Source organism: Anguilla anguilla, chromosome 17 (genome assembly GCF_013347855.1).
Source record: "Anguilla anguilla isolate fAngAng1 chromosome 17, fAngAng1.pri, whole genome shotgun sequence".
Lineage (NCBI taxonomy): Eukaryota > Metazoa > Chordata > Actinopteri > Anguilliformes > Anguillidae > Anguilla > Anguilla anguilla.
This window is the reverse complement of record NC_049217.1, coordinates 19,591,095-19,618,678: the sequence shown is the minus strand read 5'-3', so window position 1 is coordinate 19,618,678 and position 27,584 is coordinate 19,591,095. Positions and strand designations below refer to the sequence as shown.

Below are 27,584 nucleotides of genomic sequence, written 5' to 3'. Positions count from 1 at the left end.
AAGCATTTATCGTCTGTAATGCAAAAGCACGAGCTGCATTACCCAGGAGATGATCGTTCTCCTTTTCCTTTGTTTCCAAACCCCATGTTTAGTGTCCACAGATTTTTTGGTTATATTTTGACCTTTCAAAAATCTAAATGTACTGCATTAAAACAGAAAAGTAAACTGGAATATTATAGGCCCAGAGGAAAAGGACTAAAGGAGTTGTGGGCCTGTGGACAGTTTCCTGCAGCTGGGGTGAGTCCACCTGTGGTTTGGTTTTTATCACATACTTCACACCTTCTCTTTTGACAGGAGACTATTTTGCCACATCTTTGGGGCTGGAATAGATGCATATAATGCAAAAGTACAACAGTTAATATATAATAATCATATTGTCATATACATACTGTGGTATCCATTCCCCTACAGTACAACAAAATGGATAAATCTCTGTGCTTACAGTGTATTTTATAGCAAGATATAGGCAGTGTAAGCGAAGTGAGGATTAAGTAAAATATGTTAAATTTTCTGAATCTTGCAGTTTTAACAGCCAGCACCCGCATTTAATGTCCAGCACTGTGTATAACAAAGACAAGTGCAATATTTTGAGAATATTGAGAATTTAGTATATTTTCACAAATTGTTTATGAGGGTGGGGTATTTTACAAAAACTTAAATCAATGGACCTCAATCATGGATTAGTAAATTCGTATTTGTTTTCTGCAATCTTCTTGACCTGCTGCTGCCAGAGGTTGCTGTCCGCAAGGAGGGAGAGTGGAGTGGAGTGGAGTGGAGTGGAGTGGAGTGGGGTGGGGTGGGGTGGGGGGGGGGGGGGGGGGGGGGGGTGAGAGGGAAACCGCTCAAAAGGGTAGACTCCAAATATTGAATGAAGCAGATTAGTTCTACTAGTAGCTGCCACCACATTTAACCAGTTTGCTCCAGAGTCACAGGACATGAACATACCCACACAACAATTGATATAGAAAAAATACCAATATCTTTATTAGAGAACAAAATTCATTGGAGGCAATTTAGAAAGAGGAGGTAAGACATTTTGGGGTCATGTGGCAGGAGGCTGGCTCAATCACAGCAAATGACACACATTAGGTGCTAAAATCCAATACTCAAAGAGTGCTGTTCAATTATTATATAAGTCCACGCTTTAAAATTACACACTCGTTGGGTTAACCCAATATCAATACGTTTCTCACAGTGGAATAATGCGATACACACGGGGGGCGATAGCCAATATTTAAGACTTTTCTCAGTGTGAAAACACACGTTAGGAACCAGCCCCCTCTATGGTCTAGCTACCCGTCTATACCCCTCCCCAGCACTGTCCTCCCACCTCCCCTCATTAAAATAGATACATCGCTTATATAGATTGTTAAACGAAAACTCATATACATACAAGGACTATAATGTCACAATGGACATACATAGAACATCAAATGAATGATGATGATTAAAAATGTTACCTCCCCCATCTCGACTGACAAATGCAAATGTATCGACAAATGCATCGCTTTGACTTCCTGAGAATGTAACGAGATAAATAACTAATAAGTATGCTCTTGACCTCTTTACATCAACACCACATTATGAAAAATAATATTTACTGTATACAGAGAACACAAAGTTTATTCGTTGTATTTGTTTATGTACAGGATTTATTTACTTTAACATTTATTAAACTGCGTTGAATTTATTTTAATATGATAATATTCAAATACAAAAATACGAAACAACATTTTATTGATTTTTTTATATTATTTTTTTTTATTTTTAAAAAAAGACACAATTAGCTGGATGAATTCAACATTATTCTTATTTTAATCATTTACAGTTAATTTACACCTTTTTATTTAATTTTTTTTTTTATCAAATAACTATTTAAAGTTCATTTATATGCAGTAAAAGGCTTGGTACCAATTACCCTCCTAATCACTCCATCTACACAATCACACAAATTTTACACGGTCACAAGATTCGTCAACTGATACAAGAGTTCTCCTAGAACTGAGTGAGCCGAAAGTTAACAAGGGGTAGTCGCTGTTCGGGCCTCCAACGCTCCCTCGACAAAGAGTAAATTAAAGTGCTGATTTAAAAGCGAGCGCTGACACACCTGGCAGTGCGTTGCTTAATGTTCCGTTACTTTGTGTTGGGCTACCGGAATCAAAGTCTAACACCTTTCCTAAATGTATTCCCAGTAAACAGACAGTGCCAGATCTGTATGTTGTTACTTCCGCAATTAGATTGTGTCGGTGTTCCGCATGAACGTCTATTCTTCTTTGTACGAGGAAGACGCAGCTTGAAATATTTAACTTTCACTTCTAACTTCCACAGCATTTTCACACCCTAAAATGGCCACAAGAAGTTCGACTGATGCCTGTGAGTAGCTCTACAACCGTGTACTTGTTTTGTTAGGTGTAGGATTTAATGCAAACCATTTGAAATATTGAAAATTCGTAAAGGAAACATTCATAATCAAACAAAAGATACATTTCAAAAACGATTCTTTGCTCTCCGGATATTTAATAGCCTATAGGCTAGGCATATTCTTTTTTAACAGTTTCGGTTTTAAACGGTGACTTCGGGCTTATTTTAAATTCTTATTTTAACGTTCGTGCTATTACAGTTTCTCTTAGAATTTGTAGAATTTTTAATAGTTAATTTATTGTATTATGCTGTAATTTAACATTCGGTCGATGAATGGAGGAGAGGATAGTTTATATTTATAAATTCTCATACGTGAAGAAACAGTTTGGGGGGGGATGTTGACTTCACAATTAAACTAAATTAAAGAAAGAAAGATAATAATAATAATAATAATAATAATAATAATCAAATTGTGTTGAGTGTAAGTGCATATTCTGAAATACTTGTTTTTGGTGACCAAGTACATCTATGTTATGGAAGTTTAATCCTATTCTAATAAATAATATCAATATCCCCTATAATTTGCTCATTTTTAAGGAGATATTATATTTGCAGGTTTATATGCTATGTGTATTCAATTTTTCTATTATTGTTGTTATAATAAATAATGATTTACTGTGTTAGTAACAGGATATGTGAACACAGAGGAGGATCCAAGTGGAAGACACAGCCCTGACAAAGACCGTCCAAACAGTAAGTTAATACCACTGATCTGTACTGCACTGTACTGTGTCATGTTGGCCATAAAACATAATAAGTCTCTTGAGTGACTTTTTTTCCTCTAACATATCCTGGGTTGGCTTTCAATGTGTAAAATAGCTGATGGAGAGTAAATGTATTTGAAATTCTTATAATCATATTACAAATAGGACAAGGAATATTCTAACAGTTTATAGATAATATAGAAATAATTATGACATTCAAAAGAATCATGAGATTCAAAAGAAGACATATAGAACAATTTTTGCACGACCCTTAAAGTTAATTCACCAGAAGTGACAGTTTTTTTTATAGTAAATCTTACATGAGTGCCAGAATGTGGATTTTTAAATAAATGTTTACCTCTTTAGTTTTTTGTTTTTTGTATTTCATATGATTCCTCTACTCAGAGAGTAGTTGAGTTTGTTGTGGAACCTGAAGTGCTTCCTGTGTTGCATCTCATTCATTTATTTATGAAAGTATTTACATCAGGTGATGCCCAATCTTTGCCCATTTAAATGAAAAATATTTATTTTTATGAGCTGGCAAAAATGTATTCAAAGTAAGTTTGCAGTTGAATTAAAATATAAGGCTTTGACCTTGCCTTATAGCAAAGATTGTGTCTTACTTTGCAGTGTCTGATCTGAGGATAATGCTGCTGGGGAGGTCTGGAGAACTGAAGAGTAAAGTGGGAAATATCATCCTGGGGAGAGAGGCTTTTGAAACTGAACCCTCCTTCTTTTCAGTAAAACAGCAGTGTGAGAGAGCCAGGGGACTGGTGGACGGGAGACATGTGACTGTGATCAACACTCCTGACTTACTGCATCCCCAGATCTTTCAGCTTGAAATAGACAAGCAGATTGAGTTGTGTGTCTGTCTGTCAGACCCTGGGCCCCATGTGCTTCTGGTGGTGCTGCAGCATGAGAGATTTACAGAAACAGACAGTGACAGAATGAGGAGGTTTCTGGCCACTTTGGGTGATCAGGCCTTTAACTACACAATGGTACTGATCACCCATGATGGCAAAAAAACAGATGATTGTATTGATGAACAAAGGGATCTTATCGAAAAATGCAGAGGAAGGTGTCACAGGTTCGGCAATATAGACAAGACTGACCATGCTCAGATTAGTACATTTATGGAAAGAGTTAACAGAGTAGTGAAGGAGAACGAAGGAAGCTACCTCATCTGTGAGACATATAAGGAGGCAGAATCAGGTACACATTCAACACCAGTGACTGGAAGTGAGCAAGATATGGAGAGAGCAAGTAGCAAGAGAGAAGACCAGAAAACCCAGGAAGAAAAAATAGACATTTCCCGTGAGTATATGTAATAAACAGTTCAGTTAAAACCTAAAAAACAATTTGATTTCTGTAATATTCGGTCGATCGCAGCCAGGGTCTTTCTGTATTGAGTTCTCATGTTCTTCCGTGTCTGCGTGGGTTTCCTCTGGGTACTCCTGTTTCCACCCACAGTCGAGAGATATTCAGGTTTGGCTAATTGGAGGCTCTAAGTTGCCTGTAGGTATGAGTGTGTGAGTGAATGGTGCGTGTGCCCTCAAATGGATTGGCGGCCAGTTTAGAATTTATTCCTGTCTCTTGCCTAGTGCATGCTGGGACAGGCTGTAGATCCCCCCCATTAATGGATCATGGATGGATGAATACTAGGTCTTGCTGCATTTCAGCATGTGTAATCTGCTATTAAATCATGTTTTGCTTGGTTCGTTTGCTAGCTGGTGCCTTCTATTTCCAGGGTATTTTTTCCACTAATTTCAATTCAATTCAGGTCATTCGAATGACCACACGTGCACAACTGGTGGAATTTCCTCTTGGTACAGCATCAAAATCAAATCAGTTTCTAACAATAGACTAACACAATCTCATAACCTATATTAAACACCAAGTTTGGCTGTATTTCTTTCTATACGGTGTGTATTCCATATTTTGTGTTATATTTCTTGTGTATTACAACCTTAGAGTTACAAGCCCAGTTCCCTACAGTGCTGCCTACCTCACCAGAGCAGGACATGTTTAGGCCAGGCAGGGCTCCTCAGGCTAACACTGCAGTAGTTCCTCTCCTATCAGTTTCTGGTTATCAGTGAGAGATGCGCCTCTCCTCCTGTTGTAGTCATTTGTGACCTGTAGTGCATCAGACGTGGACATGCTTTGGCTGCAGTGAGGCATGTGTGTGGTGCATTTGTGACTCAGAAACCAAATCTGAGGTTTCTAGAGTGGGGAGAAAAAAATGTGGGAGATGGGTGGGAGGGCTCCGAACAATACAAAATAAACCAATATCTCACATATTGTACAAACTCTGGTGTATTTTTTCTTTAACAGATATACCCCAGCGGAGGAGAATTAGTATTTCGGAACCCCCAATGAGTGAGTAAAGTTAGCAGAGCTACATGGCATACACAGGGGTCTGTGCAGAGAACAGTCAGACTTCTTCCATAGTATCATAAATTGAAGTGACAATGACAAATTGCTTTGGATGATTTATTGAGAAAAATTGTCTACAGCTGGCAAAGGTCACATTATATGTACACCACTTCCTGAAACAGCATTCAAGTTATTAATGGAACTATGAAATTCTATGGAATGAGGAAGACCCATATCAATAGCTGCCACTGTAGGTGGAATTCATGAAAGTATGGCCACTGATGCTGGTAATGGGGCTGTTGGACAAGCAAGGATTAAGTAAGAATATGTTTCTTTTCTGAATCCTGCAGTTCCAACAGTCAATGTCCTTGTTAAAATGTTCAGCATTCTGAATACTGAACCAAGTGATATTGCATGCTAGAACCCCTAACTTAACCTACATGTAAAATATATTTTATTAGATTTAATTTAATAATTATGTTTAAAATTCAAATTATCAATTAAATCGTCTAAAATTAAGTCAGTCTACAGAAAACTGGTGGTATCAACTAACAAGTCATAACAAACTGTGTATCAAGGTTTTCAGATTAAATAATTGAATCAATAAGAAGCAGTCAATTATATTAATGAACATACATTCTTTATTGAATGCAGGCACACTACTTCTAAATGACACAACAGAATACATACAGCAGAACATTAAACAACTAATCTAGAAATACCATAAAATAAAGAGAGAGAGACGGATAAGAGAGAGAGAGAGAGAAACGGATCGGCCAGACCTTGTCAAAGTATCACCCACTTTCAGCATAAGCACCACAAGGAAACCAGCTAAAAACACACAACCTAGAAACCACCACCAAAATAAAAAGAGTAAAACTCTTCTTCTTCCTGGCACTGAAACCAAACACAACACAAACAACTTTCTCCTGTGGCCATCTTAAATACCTTACCCAGCATGGCTTGAGGATGTTTGCTCTGATTGGGTGATGCCGGGTTAAGGTTTAGAAGAGAAAGGAAGGGGGGTCAGACTAATTTATGGCAAGGACTGGACTACCTAAAGATTGCATTCAAACTTAAAGAGGACATGGGAAACGGAAATGTTAAGCATGTAGGGTCTCCGACCCCCAATATGGTGTCCTGTGTCATCTGGTTCGTCTCTTCTGAGGAGCTGAGACCCATAGATTGTCAGCTTAGATTAGGGTATCAGTGAAATTTCAAATCGCCCCAATCACATTTGCTTTGATGCTTGTGATGGGGAGGCCAGGCCACATTCTTATTTACTGTTTCCCTCTCTAAGGCCAAAATATAAACACTACATATCCTACATTCCCTCTCTAAAAATAGGTGAATGCACCTGCTAAAAGCCTATTTTCCCATCACCACATAAAAATGACACAGTGTAAAAAGTAGGGCATAGCTATAAGAAAACTACATATTTACATTTCTGAGATGCAGTTACGTTACATTTTATCACAGCCATTGAGCAGACACTTTTATTCAGAGCAACTTACACAACTTTTTTGCATAGCATTAGTTAATAAAAACTCAGTGGAAATCTGCCATCTTTTAAAACATTTAGTCCATGTCAAAATTGAGTAGCCAGTTGTGACCTGCTGGCCTTCCGCTGGACGCAGATATAAATCCCACAATGGTAAGGTGCGGTGTGGAGACATCAACAGTCTCTTCAAGACACTCTTCTGGCTTCTGCTGTTGTGACACCATAGTACCAGTCTTTTCCTTCTCCGTTGTCTGGGTATCAGGACTGGCAAGGGGGAGGGGGTTCCCTGGACTATCTTGGGCAACATTCAGTGCTTTTTCCCCTTATTGTTGCCCTTGTGAAATGAAAGGCAATCCATTGCCCACAGTGTTCCTGCCAAGTTGTGCACAGTGTGCGGGGGCTCTGTCTCCTTTGACAGGAAGCCAGACAACCCAGAGCTGACAAAGTGCAGCGGGCATCTCTTAGCTGCCGAGTGGGGAAGCGCTATATTTCCTGTGGATTCCTCCTTGGCTCCTGTAGCCGGGGTCCAGTCAGGTGGGACTGCGGACAGCAGTCATTTAGGCAAGCTCCCAGTCGCAGGGCGTGGATCTGGTTGCACTTATGTACGTGGATGTCATTCGGGGGATGGCAGGAGAGAACTGTGGTATTTGTAGGTTTAGGCCGTTTCATTCACCGCAACATACGAAGACAGCACTGCATGTGCAAGATGCAATCAGTTCATTTACGGGAACTTTCTTGACTGTGTTTACAGTCATAGGGTTGCCAATCCAATTAAACCCAGGCCACTTTGACTGGCCCGGGTATGCTGGCAGGTCAGGATGGCTAACACATGCTGGGTTAACATGCTTTCTCTCACAGTAACCCTGGTGTCCTACTTTGCAGTGTCTGAGCTGAGGATTGTGTGCTGAGTAAAGTGGGAAAAAGCATCCTGGGGGGAGAGGTTCTTCCAGTAAAAGATCAGTGTGAGAGAGCACAAGGTCTGGTGAATGGGAAGCGTGTGGCTCTGATCAACACTCCAGACTTACTGGACCCTGCGCTCCCTGACAAGAAATTATTCTATCAGATAGAGAGATGTGTTACACTGTCTGCCCCAGGTCCTCATGCACTTCTGCTGGTGCTGGAGAAGGGGAGCTTTACAGAAGTTGATAGAAGACAACTAGAGAGAATCCTGAGCTCTTTAACTGATGAGGCCTTTAAATACTCAGTGGCGCTGGTGACAGAAGAGAAGAAAAGCCTTAAGGATTCTATGTATTATTACTTTAGTAAGAGTCCTGTTCATAAAGTTGTTGAGAACTGTAGTCAAAGGTGTCACATGTTGAACAACACAGAAAAGATGAATTTCACACAGGTTACTAAATTAATGGAGAAAATAGAGCAGATGATGAAGGCGAATGGAGGAGGTTTCCTCAGCTGTGAGATGTTCAAGGAGTCAGAATCAGCTGCGCTAGAAGTGATAGAGGGCTCACTGATGGGGACGGAACAGAAGATGGAGAGGAAGCAGAAACCACAGGCACTGTCTAGAGAACAACAGCAAATGGGAAAAGGAGAAAAAGGTAAAAATAGAATCAGGGCAAGAAAAGTCATTATTAAATTAGTTTGTGTGACTAATGGTGAGAATTGATTGATAGTTAAGTTAAACCTTAATGCTTTGAAACAAGATAAACAAAGATTAATGAAACCTGAAAAAAAATCTGGCCTTTTATTGGCTACAGCAAATGTATGCACAACACTCATAACTGATGCACAAGACATTGAAAATGTTCACACATTATTTAAAAACCGACAACTCAAGGGTGAAAACAAATCCCTGAAATATGAATACATTATTTCATATTTCTTTGTAGTGAGATGTTCGGCTACATTTTATTATTTGCCTACATTTTATGATTTACCAAAATGGCTAAAACGGCTAAAAACAGAAGGGAACTCACCTGTGGAATTAGGCCTGTGTATTGAAGAAAACTGAAGATGTACTGATATAGAATCAGGGGAAGTGACTCACACATTGACAATAATAAAATAAGATAATGGTCAGAAGACTCTTCCTCTTTATTCCAGTGGCTGTGGGTGACAGACTGAACTTGGTGTTGTTTGGGAGCAGTGGAGCTGGGAAGACTTCTGCAGGAAACACCATCCTGGGACAGAGGGAGTCCAGTGTGGATCACAGCCCCTCTTCAGTGTGTGAGAGGAGAGAGGGAGAAGTGTGCGGTCGCCTGGTTACCGTGGTGGAAATGCCAACTCTGTGTGAATCACAGCTCTCTGCATCCACTGTGTCTCGCCTCTTTACCTATCCCTGTGGCCCTGGAGTTCATGCCTTCCTCCTGGTCATACCAGCTTCTCCCCTCACTGATGAAGACAAGGCAGAAATAACAGGGATTCAGGAGATATTTGGCTCAAGAGTGACTGATTACATGATGGTCCTTTTTACCCATGAATATCCAGCTGCTCAACCTGTTCGTGACTTTCTGCAGCAGAATAAAAATATTCGGGAGCTTCTGGAGATCTGCAGCAACAGGTTCTGTGTTTTCAACAACCAGGACATTACGAATAACCCAGTAGTTCCAAAGCTTCTGAGGGCTATAGAGGAGATGAATATAGCAACAGAAAGCTGCTTTTCCCTGAATATGTACTTGGAGGCACAGCTGGAGCGGAAGATCCAAGAGCTGGAGGAGAAAGACAGGAAGATCAGAAAATTAGAAGACCATATCAAGGGCAAATCATTGGGTAAGTCTTCATCATTTGTTAACTGCTGTGAAGAGCATTACATCAAGTAATACGGCTATACCCATAGCAAAATAATGTCTGAGTATGTAATACTGACAACAAATGCAACTTTAGAAAGTGGATAGCACTGGAATAGAATGAAGAAATGTGGCTATAGCTACATTTCATGTAAATCCATATGTATTTATTTATTTATTTATTAACCTTTATTTAAACATGACAACCTCATTTTGATTAAAACTCTTTCAAGAGTGTCCTGGCCAAAACAGGCAGCGGCACATAACATGGTTGCCGACTAACAATGTAAAACAAATTATAAACTAGTTTTTGTTTTTGTATGTTGCATCTGCACCTCAGGGCTGCTAGTTTTTATATGTTTGTGTTTTGCACCTCAGGGCTGCTCCTTTTTGTTTTTGTATGTTGCATCTGCACCTCAGGGCCGAAAGTTTATATTTTTGCATTTTCTTTTTGTTTTTGTGTTTTGCACTTCAGGGCTGCACATTTTTGTTTTTGTATGTTGCATCTGCACCTTAGGACCACTCCTTTTTGTTTTTGTATGTTGCATCTGCACCTCAGGGCCGAAAGTTTTTGTTTTTGCGTTTTCTTTTTGTTTTTGTGTTTTGCACTTCAGAGCCACCGTAGACAAGTCTCTTTTTAGCCACAAAAGAAAAGCAAGACTTCCACCCATTAATTATACCTGCTTATCCTGGGCAGGGTCAGAGGGGGTGCTGGAGCCTATCCCAGCATGCATTTGGCGAGAGGCAGAAATACACCCTGACCAGGCCGCCAATCTATTGCAGGGCACACACACCATTCACTTTCAGACTCATACCTATGGGCAATTTAAAGTCTCCAATTCACCTATCTGCATGTCTTTGGACTGTGGGAGGAAACCCACGTGGACATGGGGAGAACATGCAAACTCCACACAGAAAGGTCCAGACCGGATTTGAACCCGGAACCTTCTTGCTGTGAGGCGACACCGTACCGCCCTAAAAGCAAGACTTTTCACAAGTTACTGAATGTGAGGCTTCAAAGAGAGAGTCATCAATTAAGATTCCTAGATATTTTTTACAAAGAAACAGATTCAATCTCATTGCCCTAGTTTGCTTTGCCCTAGTTTTTTTTCTTAGAATTTGTAAACAACATGAGTTTTGTTTTGTCTGCATACAAAACAAGTTTCAGATCATGAAGGGTGGATTGTACAGTATTGTAGTTTATCAACAAGTCCCACATTCTGGCATCAAATTACAATAATCAAATTCATAATAACCATGAGAACTGGTCATTCAGTCTATTCAGTCCTGCACTTGCCATGAACTGAATTCTCTCCATGTCAGTGAATTCTACCGTGCCAATGAATTCTAACCATGCCAGTGCATTCTACATTACATTCATTACATTACATTAATTTGGCAGACGCTTTTATCTAAAGCGACGTACAAAAAGTGCATTTTCATGATCGTAGACAACTGCTGAACACGGGTTCAGTAAGGTACAATTACTTATTTTGTACAGCTATTTCTAGCCGAGAACAATGAACACTATCCTGGTCAAACATCTGCAAAGCCAAACTAGGCAGAAGAATAAGCTACAGTATTAGGACAAATACAATTTACCAAGATGTGCAGGGATGGGGCAACATGTAACAAGTGACAGGAAAAAGGGTTTTTTTTTTTTTTTTTTTTTTTTTAATATACAGCATGGTGGTGGTTATTCTAGGTATAGTCTGAGGAGATGAGTCTTCAGGCCGCGGCGGAAGATGGATAGTGAGGGGGAGGTTCGGAGAGGGACGGGGAGTTCGTTCCACCACTGGGGAGCTAGGGTGGAGAAGCTCTGTGATCCCTTTGGGCCGGTGGGAGGGGTTACAAGACGCCCTGCTGCCGCAGAGCGGAGTGGTCGAGCAGGCACATAAAATTGAGTCATGTCCTGCAAGTAGATGGGGGCTGTCCTGTTGGCGGCAGTGTAGGCAAGGGTCAGGGTTTTGAATCGGATCCTGGCAGCGACCGGTAGCCAATGAAGTGATCGCAGCAGAGGAGTGACGTGGGAGAATTTGGGGAGGTTGTAGATGAGTCGGGCAGCGGCATTCTGAATCATCTGTAGTCTGAATCATCTGTAGGATGCCACTAACTATGCCACTGCTGACTCTGGCAAGCAGACAGGAAGGAAATCACAGTTACCTTAAGCATTACTTAGGGAGGGAGGGACACATTCAACAGTGTTATTTCAATCCCAATGTGGAAGGGCACCTCCTCTGGCTGTTTCAGTTCTTACAGTCTGCCTAGATCACTGGTGTGTAAAATGTGCACTCATCTAACACAGTGACTGTGCACCTCAACTACTGTACCTCACAGTGAATTTCAACTGAAAATCAAGCATTCATTGCATCTGCAAGATGCTATTTAGAAACACCTGTCTTAGTTGGTGGTTTCCAATTGCATTTTGTCATGTTTGTGAAATGTTATCCTGCCTACAGTCATGATGGACTTGATATGACATGATATTTATTTGTGTGCATCCTTTACTTAGACATTCTTGATCCTGGAAACTATTTATTGTGAAATGGTCAGCATAATGGTCAGCATTTTGGCATGTGACACAATAATAAGTAAACACTTTTTAAACATTCTCCTTTATTCACTCACAGGGTTGAAAACCAGGTGGTTAAGTCTGATACAAACCAGCCTCATTCAACTGCCATAATCCAACCCAGTGATTTCTCTCCATGCCAATGTGTAGATGTATTTCCACTGAAGTGTAGTTTTATTTCTGAGAAATATGATTGCAGAGCAATCTATAAACTTTTTGCAATTCTTGTCGTTGACACAAAAATCTGTGCAATGTAAATCTGTAAAGCTCCGTATGAGGGGGTGGTTATATTATCCATCTGAAGACGGGAACAGGGTTGTTGGCAGTTAGAGTGCATTTGGGGGTTAGACGTAAAGAGTTGATGCCAGTTAGGCTGCATTCAGACCAGATCAGGCAAAGCGGCACCTTACCGCAGGGTTGTGCGGAGCTTTGGGCTTGTCACTACATGGCCCATTTGTGTGACATCGTGTTGTGAACTTTAAGCCCCCCTCCCTCCTCCATTTCCTGTCCGCTAACTCAAACAAATGGACACAAACTGAAGGAAGCTTCTTGCTATCGTTATTTTGCAGCGTAGACTGCAAGCCAGATGCGGACGTCAAAGCTGGGTACACAAAATAAACCAAGCGAGGACACAACTGGGATTGTATCATCGTTTGGTCCATGAACTCTGCCCGGATAGCGCCCGGCATGCTACATGGTAATTTAAACAAGGCTCTTCTTCCCGTGGGTGTCTTCCGCTCTGATCCGGCTTGATTGGCCACCGCAGCGTGACATCGGGTTGCGTTATGGCGAAAGTTGATTCTGGTTCTGCTTTCTTCCGGCAGGCCGCTGCGTTTTTTTCCTACACCCCATGCGGTCCCCACTCCCACAGCCTAAACGCACAACCCCCATTCAAATGAATGGGAAGACTGCCGTTTTTGCCGCATTGCCTGATCTGGTCTGAATGCAGTCTAAATCAACCACCAGCTGTGGTTGCAGATACAGTAGTTGGCCATTCCAAATTAGGCATTGGACATGTTTAGCCTCATGTTTGGAGTAAAAATTTTTTGGTTGCTTTAATTTTATATATCAATTAATAGAGTAGAAATTCAAAGAAAATTCCAATAATTTTGAGAGTTTATATCATATTTTATAGAAGAGAAACAGAACACTTTCCACACCACACTTGGTGAGGCGCAATTCACGAAATAAACTTTCACCACAGGTAAACAGGTGATGCCTGTTTGTACTCTGGACTTAAACAAATTACATTAATATTGTGTTTTCTAGTTTGCTTTCTGTGTGGAAAAAATACAAGTTGAAGTTTTGTGACTTTTCAGAAAGCTGCAGGCAGGGAGTGCTGGTGGAGTCCTGTGCTGGGAACTAAACAATAACAAGACCTGAGCTGGCTGCAGGCAAAGAAACAGCTTCTGTTCTCATGTAGCAAATATACCATAGAAGGATAATGTTCTAAGCAAGCTAATTGCACTGTTACCTTAGTTGATGTTACAAAATAAAGAAATGATCTCAAATCACTATCTTATAATTATGGTTGCATTAATAAGTATAATCCAATAGATCACTTGTAAAAAGGTGTACAGACACTATTCAACATGTATAGAGCTTAGGTGCTACTCTTTCTGCAGAAATACACATATTGAGTATATGTCACTGAATCTGCCTGGTCATTGAATAAGGAAAATAATTTACCTAACATTGTCATAATGCATCGTTCACATAGGTCAGGCATAGGTCATGTGTAAAAGGGCCACATGCTGGAGATTTCACATCTGTTCCGTGCTGACCATCCCCCCTCCTTTCAATTCACGCTGTAGTAGCCATAAAAGCAATAAAAAAGTTTTTCTGGTCTACCTCCTCAGTTATGTCCCCTGTGTTACTTACAATGCTTGTCATAAATCACCAAGAACACACCCATATAATTAGACTACAAGTGATTCTTCAGCCCTGCCTCACAATCATCTCAGCAACAGCTGCTCTCTTGGGATTTTCATGCACTATAGCCTCTAGAGTTTGCAGAGAATGGTGCAATTAAAAAAAAAAATCCAGTTCTGTGGGCAAAAACAACCTTTTAATGAAAGAGGTCAGAGGAGAATGGGCAGACTCATTCAAGCTAATGGAACGGCCACAAATGTTCAAATAACAGCTGTTATTATAATAACAGTGGTGTGCAGATGGGCTTCTCAGCATGCTGAACACATTGAACCTTGAATCGGATCAGCTACAGCAACTAAAGACCATGCCAGGTTACAGTTCTCTCAGCAAAGAACAGCAAGAAGAGGTGTTACAGTTGGCATGTGATCACTAAAACTGGATTTGAAAATTTGAACAGGGCCAGCCCATGGGATAAACGGTCTATGCGGTTGTTTATGGCCACAACCACTAGGGGGGGCCACACGACCACGTGGGGGGCCACACGATCCAGTATGTATCTAAGGTAAATAAAAAATTTTTTCGCAATTGCGTTATTCATCCCCTATCGCGGAACTAGCGGTATAAATTTTAAACGGACAGGCAACCGAACATAACAATTAAATGTAAGAAGGCTTTTACCCAGCGAACCCCCCAGCCCCAGTGAGAATGTGCTGAGCACATATTCTTGCGGTTTGTGCACTGGGTGGACGTGGCTACTTCCACTTTTAATTCCTACAGCCCCATTTTGAGTATTATCTGTTGAGAACACATTATTCTGAAATGGCCACGCCATGTTCAATTGATCCCAGTAAGTAGAAATGTGTATTGTGTAGCCCTATTGATATTGTCTGTGACCTGCAAGATTTAATTAACCAATTATATAGGCCTATTCACAATCGAATAAACGATAGGATAGGCTGCATTTCAAAAACGATTAGCCTGCTTTCTTTCCAAATATTTAGTATAGGAGACTAAATAGGTGACGTACTTAAACGTTCATTATTTTAACATTATATGACATTTATTATTATTAGTATTAACATCATTATTAACTTTAGGTATGTTTGTTCCTCTTATTTTAGTTGGCTAGTTGGCTGAAAATGTGGTTTAACATTTGGTATAGAGGAAGAACATTTTATTTTTGCTCTTTGGTTCTCATGAGTGCGGCAATAGTTGGGACTAAATGCTGAATTCATATTTTTGCTAAATAACTTGAGGAAAAAGGTAAATCTTTTCACCATTACAATATAAAATCAAGCAAGTTGACCCAACTAGGATCGTTGTTTTTAATTTTGTTTTTGGATAAATTATGCCCAGTGTGGTGGGTTGGTGCCAGTTTGTTTTGTTTTTGTTAATCCTTTGCTTTTGCACTGTTTGATTGTCAGATTGGCCTTTTCTTGATTTATTTCTGTTGCACTGGAGTTTTGTTCCAATAAAAGGCAGTTAGCCAAACCTTTCAGTTGTTTTTCCTGTCTGTTCACTATGTGAGCAGTGGCCACCCCCAGCCTGCCTCAGAGTCATCTTAGAAACAGCAGCCCTCCTGGAATTTTCATGCACCTCTAGAGTTTGCACTGAATGGTGCAATTAAAAAATATATATATATATATATTCAGTTCTGTGGGCAAAAATACCCTTTTAGTGAGAAAGGTCTGAGGAGAATGGGAAGGCTTATTCAAGCTAATGGAAAGGCCACATGTTTTCAAATAACAGCTGTTTACAACAGAGGCATACAGATGGGCTTCTCTGAATGCTCTCTGAATGTGAGATGAAGTGTTACAGTTGGCATTTGATGATCAAAACTGTTTTTGAAAATATGGAACTGAAACTGAAAATATGAATGAATGAACAGAAAAAAATTCCTGATCAGGCAAATCTCAATTTAAGCTGAGATGTGCATACGGTGGGCTGAGAATTTGCAATAAACAGCATAAATCCATGGATCTCTCCTGCTTTGTGTCAGCAGTACTGGTGGTGGTGTAATGATAAATCATTCTTAGACACATCCACTGATTTCGATTACTGCTTCGTGGAAACTGGTTTTAAGATATTAAACTGACCCTTTGCAAATTCCCTTTCTTTTCGCTTATCTGAAAAGTGCATGTACCTGGACGATTACTTTTTAATCTACAAGCTAGGTAATAAACATGAGTTCATTAAGGAAAAGAGAACAAAATAAAACAGACCATAACCTGCTGATAATCTCTATGGGTTTATGGTTCATCAGTCCTGCTAAATCATGGATTTTTCTTTCAATTATCTTGCAGATCTTATGTATTACAATATTTTTAATAATAATAATAATAATAATAATAATAATAATAATTTTTGCATTCATTTCTGTGACACTTTGGTAAGGGTGGGACACAGTAAATGTGTTTATTTATAAAGTGGTTGTGGAAACCACTGCTCTAATTTACAACAATTTCCAGAGCACAGTTGAGGCCTGGAAAGTTATGGAATAAATTTGCAGTGAAGGTAGTGAAGTGAGATATGCGTGTATGTGCTGTGTATTTCTTGCAGACAAAAATTTACATTTTAAACACCCTGTTGAACACCTAATCGTGATAAATCTTCCAGAGATTAATTTGGTCTCTAAATGGTTTAGTTGTGTTTTGGGTGGAAAACCACATATGCCTATATACCACTAGCACAATAAAATGAATAGTGATCATCATCAAGTAGGTCTGAATCCAGGTGCATATTCTCACTTGTTCTTGTTAAGTGACAGAAGATCCTGTGTAACATATTAGAGTAGTTCATGGACCCACTTTAATTTCGTCGTCAGGGATTCGGGGAGTTGGTCCCAGGCGCAGAGTAAAAAAAACACAAGAGACTCCAAAAGGAAAATTCAAACAAATACGTTACTTAATGAAAAAACAGGGAACAAACAAAAGGCCACGAGGGGCAAAACCACAAACACAAAAAGATACTTAAGAACTGAAAAGAACAGAACATGGGCAGGGCAGAACACAGGCAGGACAGAATACGGGCAGGCGGAACACACACAAGCAGGAACGCAGGCAGAAACACAAACAGAAACACAAAAGAAACGCAAGGAACTAGCACCCGAGTCAGGAAACAAATAACTTAAATAGGCAGGGGTAACGACACAAGTGAAGTCAAAGAGAACAATCAAACCAGAAAAGGAGGGGATAACAAGACACAGGTGGGAAAAATGATAGAATAATTAAAACCAACAATACAATTAACGCAGGGAGGGAGAACAAAATGAAATACAAAACTGAAGTGCTGCCATTTGGTGGCCAAAAGGGGAAAAACAGAAACAGAAAATACAGAACCATGACATTGGTAAGCAGATTAAAGTGGATCCTGGTATTTTGAAAGAAAAATCATTTTATACTTGCACTTTTACCTGATGTGTGTATTCCATAGATATGTTTTTGGCTGTGGCAAAGGGTGTGGATGCGTAAGTATAAAAGAGACTTGCACCATGATCAGCAAGCTCATAGAATTTGAGCTCCCTAGGTTGCAACTTGTGTACCCTTCTGTCCTGCTCTGTTTTCTGTTATTTCATTGAGATGCACCTTCAGTGTTTCTAAGGTTTATAAGGCATTTTGATACGTTTAGCTGTACGTAGGACTCCTCTTTGCTGTTTTGCTTAGCTAGATCACTGACCTTACGTGAGAATTGGAAGTAGTAGAACAGGAAGGAACACTTGACAGTGGAGAATAGCAGCACACGCATATGTCCCAGCAATCTTTGCATATGAGAAAATAACAGTAGTATGAGATAAATGAGGACAAATTATGAAATTGACTAGTTGAAACAATGTTTTTAGCAGAATGAGCATGTAGGTGAAGTCTGACATGATCACAGACTATAGTGCAAAGAAAATAAAGTGACCATGAGCAAGATGAGTTTCCTTATTGAACGGTACATAAAACATTGTGAGGCTAATTCATGAAGTGTATTTTTATCAGTTGATTTTTGAGAGACAACACCTTTTTGTACTGTTATATTGAACAGATTATTTCAAGAAGAAGCCTCTTCTCGTGCAACACATATTTTCCACAAAAGGTCCTAAGCCAGCCAACAGTACTGTTGCTTTATTACAAATAAAACATGATCACTGTCTGATTATTATGCATGCACTATATAATCCTATAGATTTCTTGTAAAAAGCCAAATAGACACTATTCATCATGTATAGAGTTTAGGTGGCTTATTTCAATACAATATTGAACATTTCTGTGGGAGTGTGCTGTACTCTTTCTGTAGAAATAAACCTATCAAGTGTATCTCACTGTGACTGTCTGGTCCTTGGATTAGGGAAATAATTATTTGCCTGACTGTCATAATGCATTGTTCAGATATCATGGTCCTTTGAAATGCTGTAATCTGCATGTGTAAATAATAATTTTTATAGTGAAATTCACATATTTGCATCAGCTGATGCCCAATATTTGCCCAGTTAAATATATGTGATTTATGATATATATGATTAACTGGTAAAATGTACACAGAGTTCTAACAATTTATACAATATACCAAAAGTTAAATGCTTTGACCTTGATGTAAAAACTGTGTCCAACTTTGCAGTGTCTGAGCTGAGGATTGTGCTGCTGGGGAGGTCTGGAGAACTGAAGAGTAAAGTGGGAAATATCATCCTGGGGAAAAGCGAGCCCTCCTTATTTTCAGTAACACAGCAGTGTGAGAAAGTCAAGGAACTGGTGGATGGGAGATACGTGACTGTGATCAGCACTCCTGACTTACTGCATCCCCAAATCTCTCAAAATGAATTAGATAAGCAAATAGGGCAGTGTGTCTGTCTGTCTGACCCTGGGCCCCATGTGCTTCTGGTGGTGCTGCGTCCTGGGGAATTTACAAAGGAGGATAGAGGCAGAATGAAGAGGATTCTGACCACTTTGGGTGATCAGGCCTTTAACCACACAATGGTACTGATCACCCATGAAAACGAAAAAACAGATTATTGTATTGATGAACAAAATGATCCCACTGAAGATTCTATTATTAAAGAATGCAGATATTGCATGTTCAGCAACATATACAACACTGACCGCACCCAGATGACTAAATTTATGGGAAAGATTTACATGGTAGTGAACAAGAATGAAGGACGTTACCTCACCTGTGAGATATATAAGGAGGTAGAAGAAGGTACTACGTCAACTCCAGAGGACTCGGTGACAGTACATGAGCAAGATACAGAGAGAGAAAACAAATCACAGGCCTTGTCTGTAGAAGACCGGGAAGCACAGGAAGAAAAATCTGATATTTCCAGTGAGTATATGTCATTTAAAAAATTATATATAACTCAATAAACATTTTGTTTAATTTCATATGTCTTGATGCATTTCAGGATGTGTGATACTCTATAAAATCATGTTTTGCTTGGTTGATTGTCTAACAAGTGACCTCTATTTCCAGCTGATTTTTTCCCATTAATTTCAAACGTAGCTGTATTTTCTTCCACATACTGTGTGTATTCCAAATGTAGTGTTATGTTCGTTATGTATTATAATCTCAGAGTTACAAGCCTAGTTCCCTACAGTGCTGCCTACCTCACCAGAGCAGGACATGTTTAAGCCAGGCAGAGCTTCTCAGGGTAACACTGCAGTAGTTCCTCTTCTCTCAGTTTCTGGTTATCAGTGAGAGATGCGCCTCTCCTCCTGTTGTAGTCATTTGTGACCTGTAGTGCATCAGACGTGGACATGCTTTGGCTGCAGTGAGGCATGTGTGTGGTGCATTAGTGAGTCAGAAACCTAATCTGAGGATTCTAGAGTGGGGAGAAAAAAATGTGGGAGATGGGTGGGAGGGCTCCGAACAATACAAAAAAAACCAATATCTCACATGTTGTAGAAACTCTGATGTATTTTTTCTTTAACAGATATACCCCAGCGGAGGAGAATGAGTATTAATCCACACTCAATGAGTGAGTAAAGTTTGCAGAGCTACATAGAATACACAGGGGTCTGTGCAGAGAACAGTCAGACTTCTTCCATAGTGTCATACATTGAGGTGACACTGACAAATTGCTTTGGATGATTTATTGAGCAAAATTGTCTACAGCTGGCAAAGGTCACATTATATGTATACCACTTACTGAAACAGCATTCAGCATTCATGTTATTAATGGAACTGTTATTCTATGAAATGAGGAAGACACATATCAATAGCTGCCACTGTAGGTGGAATTCAGGATAGTATGGCCACTGATGCTGGTAATGGGGCCTAATGTAATATAAGGTGCCATGGTAACAACTTGGAGAATAAAATCCTTGCACATCATTTCAGAGCAAAAATGAACTTAAACTCAACTAGTGGGCATCCTTTATTGACAGAGGAATAGTTTCATGTGGATAAAACATTCTGTGCCTAACACATGCTGGGTTAACATGCTTTCTCTCACAGTAACCCTGGTGTCCTACTTTGCAGTGTCTGAGCTGAGGATTGTGCTGCTGGGGAGGTCTGGAGAAGTGAAGAGTAAAGTGGGAAACATCATCCTGGACAGAAAGGTTCTTTCAGTAAAAGATCAGTGTGAGAGGGCACAAGGTCTGGTGAATGGGAGGCCTGTGACTCTGATGAACACTCCAGACTTACTGGACCCTGAACTCCCTGGCAGGAAATTATTCTGTCAGATAGAGAGATGTGTTACCCTGTCTGCCCCAGGTCCTCATGCACTTCTGCTGGTGCTGGAGAAGGTGGGGTTTACAAAGGGTGATAGAAAAAGACTGAAGAGAATCCTGGGCTTTTTCAGTGATGAGTGCTTTAAGTACTCAGTGGTACTGCTTATACAGAGGAGTAAACGATCATATAGCATTGGTAAGGATCCTGTTGACAAAGTTATTAGGATGTGTAGTGGACGTTTGCTTACACTGAACACAGACAAGACTGTGTGCATCCGGGTTCCTGAATTAATAAAGAAAATAGAGCAGATGGTGGAGAAGAATGGAGGAGGTTTCCTCCACTGTGAGACGTTCAAGGAGCCTGAATCAGCTGCGCTAGGAGCAATAGAGGGCTCACTAATGGGGGCTGAACAGAAGATGGAGAGGAAGCAGAAACCACATCCGCTGCCTAGAGAACAACAGCAAATTGAAGGTAAGAAAGGAAACTGCCAAAGATAAGGCTAGTGAAAATGCACTCTGAATTGATAAAGAAAACATTAAAAATGTATTACTGGTTATTGAAAAACCGTCAACTCATGGGTCAAAGCAAAGGTCATTACATATTAACCTTCATTTTACTATTACCGTTTACCACAAAAACAGCTAAAAATGGACAGAAACTCAGCTGGGGAATTATGCCTGTGTTTTGGTGAAAACTGAAGATATACTGAAATGTATTCTAGGCAAGTGGCGCAATATTTGAAAAATCCAGTAATACAGTGAGAAGTCAGTAGATAACAGACTCTTCCTCTTTATTCCAGTGGCTGGGGGTGACAGGCTGAACTTGGTGTTGTTTGGGAGCACCGGAACTGGGAAGACTTCTGCAGTAAACGCCATCCTGGGACAGAGGGAGTCCAGTGTGGATCACAGCCCCTCTTCAGTGTGTGAGAGGAGAGAGGGAGAAGTGTGCGGTCGCCTGGTTACCTTGGTGGAAATGCCAGCTCTGTGTGAATCACAGCTCTCTGCATCCACTGTGTCTCGCCTCTTTACCTCTCTCTGTGGCCCTGGAGTTCATGCCTTCCTCCTGGTCACACCAGCTGGTCCTCTCACTGATGAAGACAAGGTGGAAATAACAAAGATTCAGGAGATATTTGGATCAAAAGTCACTGATTACATGGTGGTCCTTTTTACCCAAGAAAATCCAGCTGCTCAGCCTGTTCTTGACTTTCTGCAGCAGAATAAAGATACTCAGGAGCTTCTAAAGATGTGTGGCAGCAGGTTTTATGTTTTCAACAACCAGCACATTGTGAATAACCCGATAGTTCCAGAGCTTCTAAAGGCTATTGAGGAGGTGAAAGGAGCAACAGAAAGCTGCTTTTCCCTGAATATGTTTTGGGAGGCACAGCTGGAGAAGAAGGAAAGGAAAATCAGAGAATTAGAAGAAACTATTAAGGACAAATCACTGGGTAAATTTGGAGGGGTTCCTTATTTGTCTGGTCATATTAACGTAGTACTAATAAAGCAGCACTGACAAAAAATGCTAATTCAACCAGTGGACAGAATTGGTATGGGATGGAAAAAATGCAGCTGATAACTATTTTCCATGTAAATTCATATGATTCATGAATAACGCTTGTCAATTTGCTTTCACTTATCTTATGGAAATACGTATTTCCATATTTTACTGAGATTTGTCCCGTTGAAGCATAGCTTTATACTGTACCCAGCAAATTAAGAACCTAAGAATGTAATAACTCTTGAAAACAGACCAGTCAGGCCATTCAGTCCTTCTAACTTGCCATTAATCTACTGGCTTCTATGCATAGCAGTGAATTCTAAAAATGCCAGTGAATTCCTGCTATGCCAGTGAATTCTACCCATGCCAGTGAATTCCTGTCCTGACTCTGACATGCAGCCTGGCAGGAAATCACAGTTTGTTTTAGCATCACCCAGGGAGGGAGGGACACATTCAACAGTGTTATTGCAGTCTTTATGAGTAAGAGCACCTCTGCTGCCTGATTGAGGTTCTGCAGTCTGTCTGGGTCAGTAGTGTGCAATATGCACTCATCTGATACTGTGATTGTGCACCTCAACTGCTGGAGTGAGTTCCACTGAACATCAAGCATTCTTTGATGGAAATTATTCACTTATTGTTAAGTGTAAGATGTGAGGGTCACGGAAACGACTTTATGTCACCAACAAACCAATTTAGCAACACTCGTCTTAGTAGGTGGTTTCCACCTGCAGTTTGTCATGTTTGTTAAATGTACTGCTTACACACTCATAATGAACTTAGTATTTATTTGTATGCATCCTTAATACAGACATTCTTGAACCTGGTAATTATATGTTATGAAATTGTCTGAATAATTGTCATAGGATAGTGCAGGATATATTTGTGGTGCTCTTAACTGTCTGAAATTTCTCTGAGTTATACTGTGTTTCTTCATTTTGCAGGTGCTGAGTGTAAAGATCAGAACTCGGACTGTTTGAGGATAGTGCTTGTGGGGAAGACAGGAAGTGGGAAAAGTGCCACAGGAAACACCATACTGCAGAGGGAGGAGTTCCTGTCTGAGCCCAGTTCAACATCAGTGACAACCCGCTGTAAGAAAGAAGAAGAAAAAGTAGCAGGCAGGCGTGTTGCTGTAGTTGACACACCAGGTCTCTTTGATACAGGAGTTACTAATGAGGAGGTCCAGCAGGAAATGGCCAAATGCATCTCCTTTTTAGCCCCTGGACCTCATGTGTTCCTCCTAGTTGTACAGATTGGAAGATTCACAAAAGAGGAGATGGAAACATTGCAGCTCATTAAGAGTACCTTTGGTAAAAATGCTGAAATGTTCACCATAGTCATTTTCACAAGAGGGGATGATCTTAATGGATCCATTGATAGTTACATTCAGAGGAGCAACATTACAATCCAGAATCTGATTCAAGACTGTGGAAACAGGTTTCATGTCTTCAATAATAAAGACAAGAGCAATTGCACCCAAGTGCCTGAGCTGCTGGATAAGATAGACAGCATGGTGAGGAAGAACGGAGGTAGCTGCTACACCAATGAGATGTTCCAGGAGGCAGAAATGACCATAAAGAAAGAGTGTGAAAGAATACTGAGAGAGAAGGAAGAAGAGATGCAGAGAGAGAGAGAGGTGCTGATGTCAAAACATGAAGGGAAGATTAAAGAGATGCAGAGTAGGATGGAAGAGCAAAGACTTCAAGAAGAGAATGAAAGAAAACGTAGGGAAAAAGAGCTGAAAGACAAAGAAGAACATTTAAGGAAAGAATGCGAAGAGTGGAAAAAAAGAGAGCAGGAGGAAAAAGAAAGAAGAGATGAGGAAGAGAAAAAGAAAAAGGAAAAACAAGAATTAGAGTGGAAGGGGAAAATGGATAAGATAGAGAAAGAGAAATCTAGAATGAAAAAGGAGTTGAAACATAGGGAAGATGAGGAAAAAAATAGGGTAAAAAGAGAGGAGAAACAGAGACAAGACATGATAGAAAAACAAAGCAGAGAAAGGAAAGAATTTGAGGACAAGCAAGCAGAAGAAAAGAAAAATAGAGATAGAGAGGAGCAGGAGAGGAAAAACCGTGAGAAGAGAGAAAGAAGGGAGTGGAAACAGAAAATGAAAGACACAGAAAAGGAGAAAAAAGAGATACAAGAAGACATGAAGAAAAGAGCTGAGGAATGGGAACAGGAAAGAAAAACAGAACAGATAAATAAAGAGGAAGAAGAGAAGAGAAGGAAACAGAAAGAAGAGCAAGAGAGAAAAGAGTGGGATGAGAAACAAAAGATAATGAGGGATGAGTTTGAGAAAGAAAGGAAAAAAGAAAGACAAAGGAGAGAAAAGGAAAGGAGAGATAAAGAGGAACTGATGGAGAGGAATCTTGAAGAACAGAAAAGGCAGTTGAAAAAACAAGAAGAGGAATGGGACAAGGAAAGAAAACAGGACAGAGAGAGAAGAGATAAAGAGGATGAGCAGAGAAGAGAGGAGGAGAGAGAAAGGCTGGCAAGACTACAGAAGGAATTTGAGAGGGAACGAGAAGTAGAGTGCCGGAAGAGAAAGATGGAAGATGAGGCCAGGAAAGAAAGAGAAGAAAAAGAACGTAAAGAAATGGAGGAAGACTACAAAAGCAAAATGAAAGAAATGAAGAGGAATTATGAAGAAAAAGCAAGAAAACAAGCAGAGGAATCTAATGATTTTAAAAAGAAATTTAATGACCTGGAAGAGACTTTGAAGAAGTTGAAGGAGAAACACCAAAAAGAATACGATGACTTGAAAGCGAGTGGCAATTGTGTAATACTGTAAAGCTGCAACAGGCATGCTTTCCTGTGAAGGGCACTGGAACATAACATTACCCAAATGGTGCATTTCACTAATGTGAAATGTACCAATTGGACAAAAAGCAGGATTTTGAAACAATGAATATCAGGAGATTTTTTTAATTCATGCTTTTTCCCCTAAATAGCTAATCATACCCACACTGCAATGCTCATCATAACCTCATCATGTCGATTTGAGAGAACTCAGACAGAACTCAGAACAGACACTTTCTGAAGCACGTGTTGCTGTCTTTCGGATGAGGTTCTGACTCACTGTGGTCATTAAAGATCCCATGACACGTATCGCTAAGAGTAGGGGGTTCCCCGGTGTCCTGGCTAAATCCCAGGTCTGGCTTTCACAAACTGCCACCAAAATCATCCCCAGATTTAATTGGCTAAAATATGTTCTCTCCCTCTCCACCTTCGCTAATGTGTGGTGAGCTTTCTGGTGCAAAATGGCTTCCATGCATCACCCAGGTGGGTGCTACGCAATGGTGGTGGGTGACGTGAGTTCCCCCTGAGTGTAAAGCACTTTGAGCAATCAAAAGGTGTTTTTTAAATGCTATAAGGATATTGTTATTATATATCAAACCACTGCTTCTTAAGCCACAGTTTGCAAGTTGGGCTCGCTCAAACATGAGCAAGAGGAAAACAGGGTGGCAAACTTTAGTCTTATAGTGATGATAGTATAGTATAGTATTCACAGACTGGGGTGGAGCGGATGGGGGATGGTGTAAGCATGTGATCTCAGTCATTTGAGTGTGGCTCAAGGCAAATAGTTTTTAGTTTTTTAGTTTAGTTTTATTATTTTTGCACAATTTAAAAAATACACAAAAATGACAAAGATAGCAAATCATATACAGTGCAGGGAGAGGCAGAAAACCCAGTGGGCTTATTTGAAGCCTCCACCTAAATAATGTTAAAAATTCACAATATTATAAAGAACATAAACTTCACATACAGAAAATAATATTACTACATAAAAGTGGTGGCAAACTAATAGTAACTAAATATAAATAGCAACAATAACCTTGTATTCAACATTTGGGGGGCAAATATGCCCAGGGTTGGGGTGGAGAGTGAGAGGGTATTTATAACAAAACAAAAAAATCAGATGAACAAACACCTTCACCCTTCCCCCTCACAGGATCTGGGCTAAAACAATAAACTAACACAACAAACTAAAACAAAAAACAAATGACAGCAAAAACACCTATAAGCACCTGGGCTGGTTAGTTAATGCAACCCAGGTGCATGTGCGCTCTCCACCACTCGGCGTTCTCAAGACCAGCTTCTCCGGTAAACCAAATGCTACACATATGTACTACAGTCATATAGTGAATGATCTGAGCATTATTTTTGGTGTGACAATCGAACCAGCTCCACTATGTCTCCTGCTAGACCTCCTGGATGTTCAAATCGGACATGACAAATACAAAAAACAAGAGACTGTTTAACATCCTGATATTTTATTTCTTTTTTTATATACATCCTTTGTGTTTTTGATCATGGACTCAGCCTCAACAAAGAAGTCTTGGTATAAGCACATGATTATACTATATTGCATATAAGGACATTATACCAAATGACCTGTGTTCTGCATTCATCCTCGGAAGTTTTCTACAGTGTATGGGATCCCTACCTGAATTTTGTTGGCCCTGTTGTTGCCACCTCACTTCTTTTAAGATTCCCCAACTCAGCCTAGCTTCTCAAACCATAGTGCATTGCTTGTATATTATTATTCAAGTAACCTGTATGTATTCCTGATTAATTAAGGCTGTCTATTCTGTTCTGTGCTACTGCATCTACTTTTTTTATTTTAATGTGTGAGGGGGACTATATATATAGAAAGTTCAGTAACATCTATATGGTGAGACCTGTAGAGTAGCAATGCTTTTTTTTTTTTAATTTATTTTATTTTACATTTTAATCTCATGATCTGCGCTGATTCAAGTAGTGGCGTGATTTTATTAGCTGCATCAAATGGTTAGAAAATATGATTTGTCTATAATTGCCCTTTTCAGACAGCAGTTATTCAACGGTCAGAAATGTGTGTTATTCACATCCCTACTTTAAATATTGTTTATTTCAGCTTGCAAGTTTTGAACAAAATGTGTACAAAATTCAACAAAATGTGAACTGATTTATTTCCAAGGAAATGGTTATGTCTTTGTGTGTATGTGTGTGTGTGTGTGTGTGTGTGGATGGGTGGTTGGGTGTGTGTTAAGTTGCATTCATCATCTGTGCATTGCATATAAAGTAGACCATGGTGTAGTAACCTTTGTTGGATCTGGGTGTATGATTTGTTTGTATGCATTGGTTGTTTGTTCAGGTCCCTCACATCCCTCTCAACTTGTTGCTCACTAGTGACCCCTCTGACCATTTAGGAGCCTGCGGTCAGTCTGTCTGCTCTCAGGAGTGAAAAGCAGCAGCTTGGCCATGGAATCAGACCATGC

The 27,584-nt window shown here is 40.0% G+C and overlaps 1 protein-coding gene across 3 annotated transcripts; it reads left to right on the top strand.

The window, feature by feature from the left end:
• Positions 1–183: 183 nt before the first annotated feature.
• On the top strand, positions 184–27,025 carry LOC118216295 (GTPase IMAP family member 8-like). Of its 3 annotated transcripts, XM_035397385.1 has the most exons (8): positions 184–237; positions 2,329–2,373; positions 3,046–3,114; positions 3,756–4,439; positions 20,093–20,137; positions 20,641–21,303; positions 21,632–22,276; positions 23,268–27,025. In XM_035397385.1, exons 2-8 carry the CDS (start codon positions 2,346–2,348, stop codon positions 25,112–25,114), a joined length of 3,981 nt encoding a protein of 1,326 aa, XP_035253276.1. In that variant the 5' UTR covers positions 184–237; positions 2,329–2,345; the 3' UTR covers positions 25,115–27,025. The 3 variants fall into 3 exon arrangements, with proteins under 3 accessions (XP_035253276.1, XP_035253277.1, XP_035253278.1); XM_035397386.1 differs by lacking the exons at positions 184–237; positions 3,756–4,439; positions 20,093–20,137 and having other exon boundaries at positions 1,929–2,373; XM_035397387.1 differs by lacking the exons at positions 184–237; positions 2,329–2,373; positions 3,046–3,114; positions 3,756–4,439; positions 20,093–20,137 and adding an exon at positions 7,772–7,828 and having other exon boundaries at positions 20,588–21,303.
• Positions 27,026–27,584: the final 559 nt, after the last annotated feature.

Bases quoted from the DNA above. Each gene is read 5' to 3' on its own strand.
- LOC118216295 (XM_035397385.1), top strand. From the start codon at position 2,346: ATGGCCACAAGAAGTTCGACTGATGCCT. The intron at 4,440-20,092 runs GTGAGTATATGT...TTTCTTTAACAG, and splicing joins AGAAAAAATAGACATTTCCC to ATATACCCCAGCGGAGGAGA. The intron at 22,277-23,267 runs GTAAATTTGGAG...TTCATTTTGCAG, and splicing joins TATTAAGGACAAATCACTGG to GTGCTGAGTGTAAAGATCAG.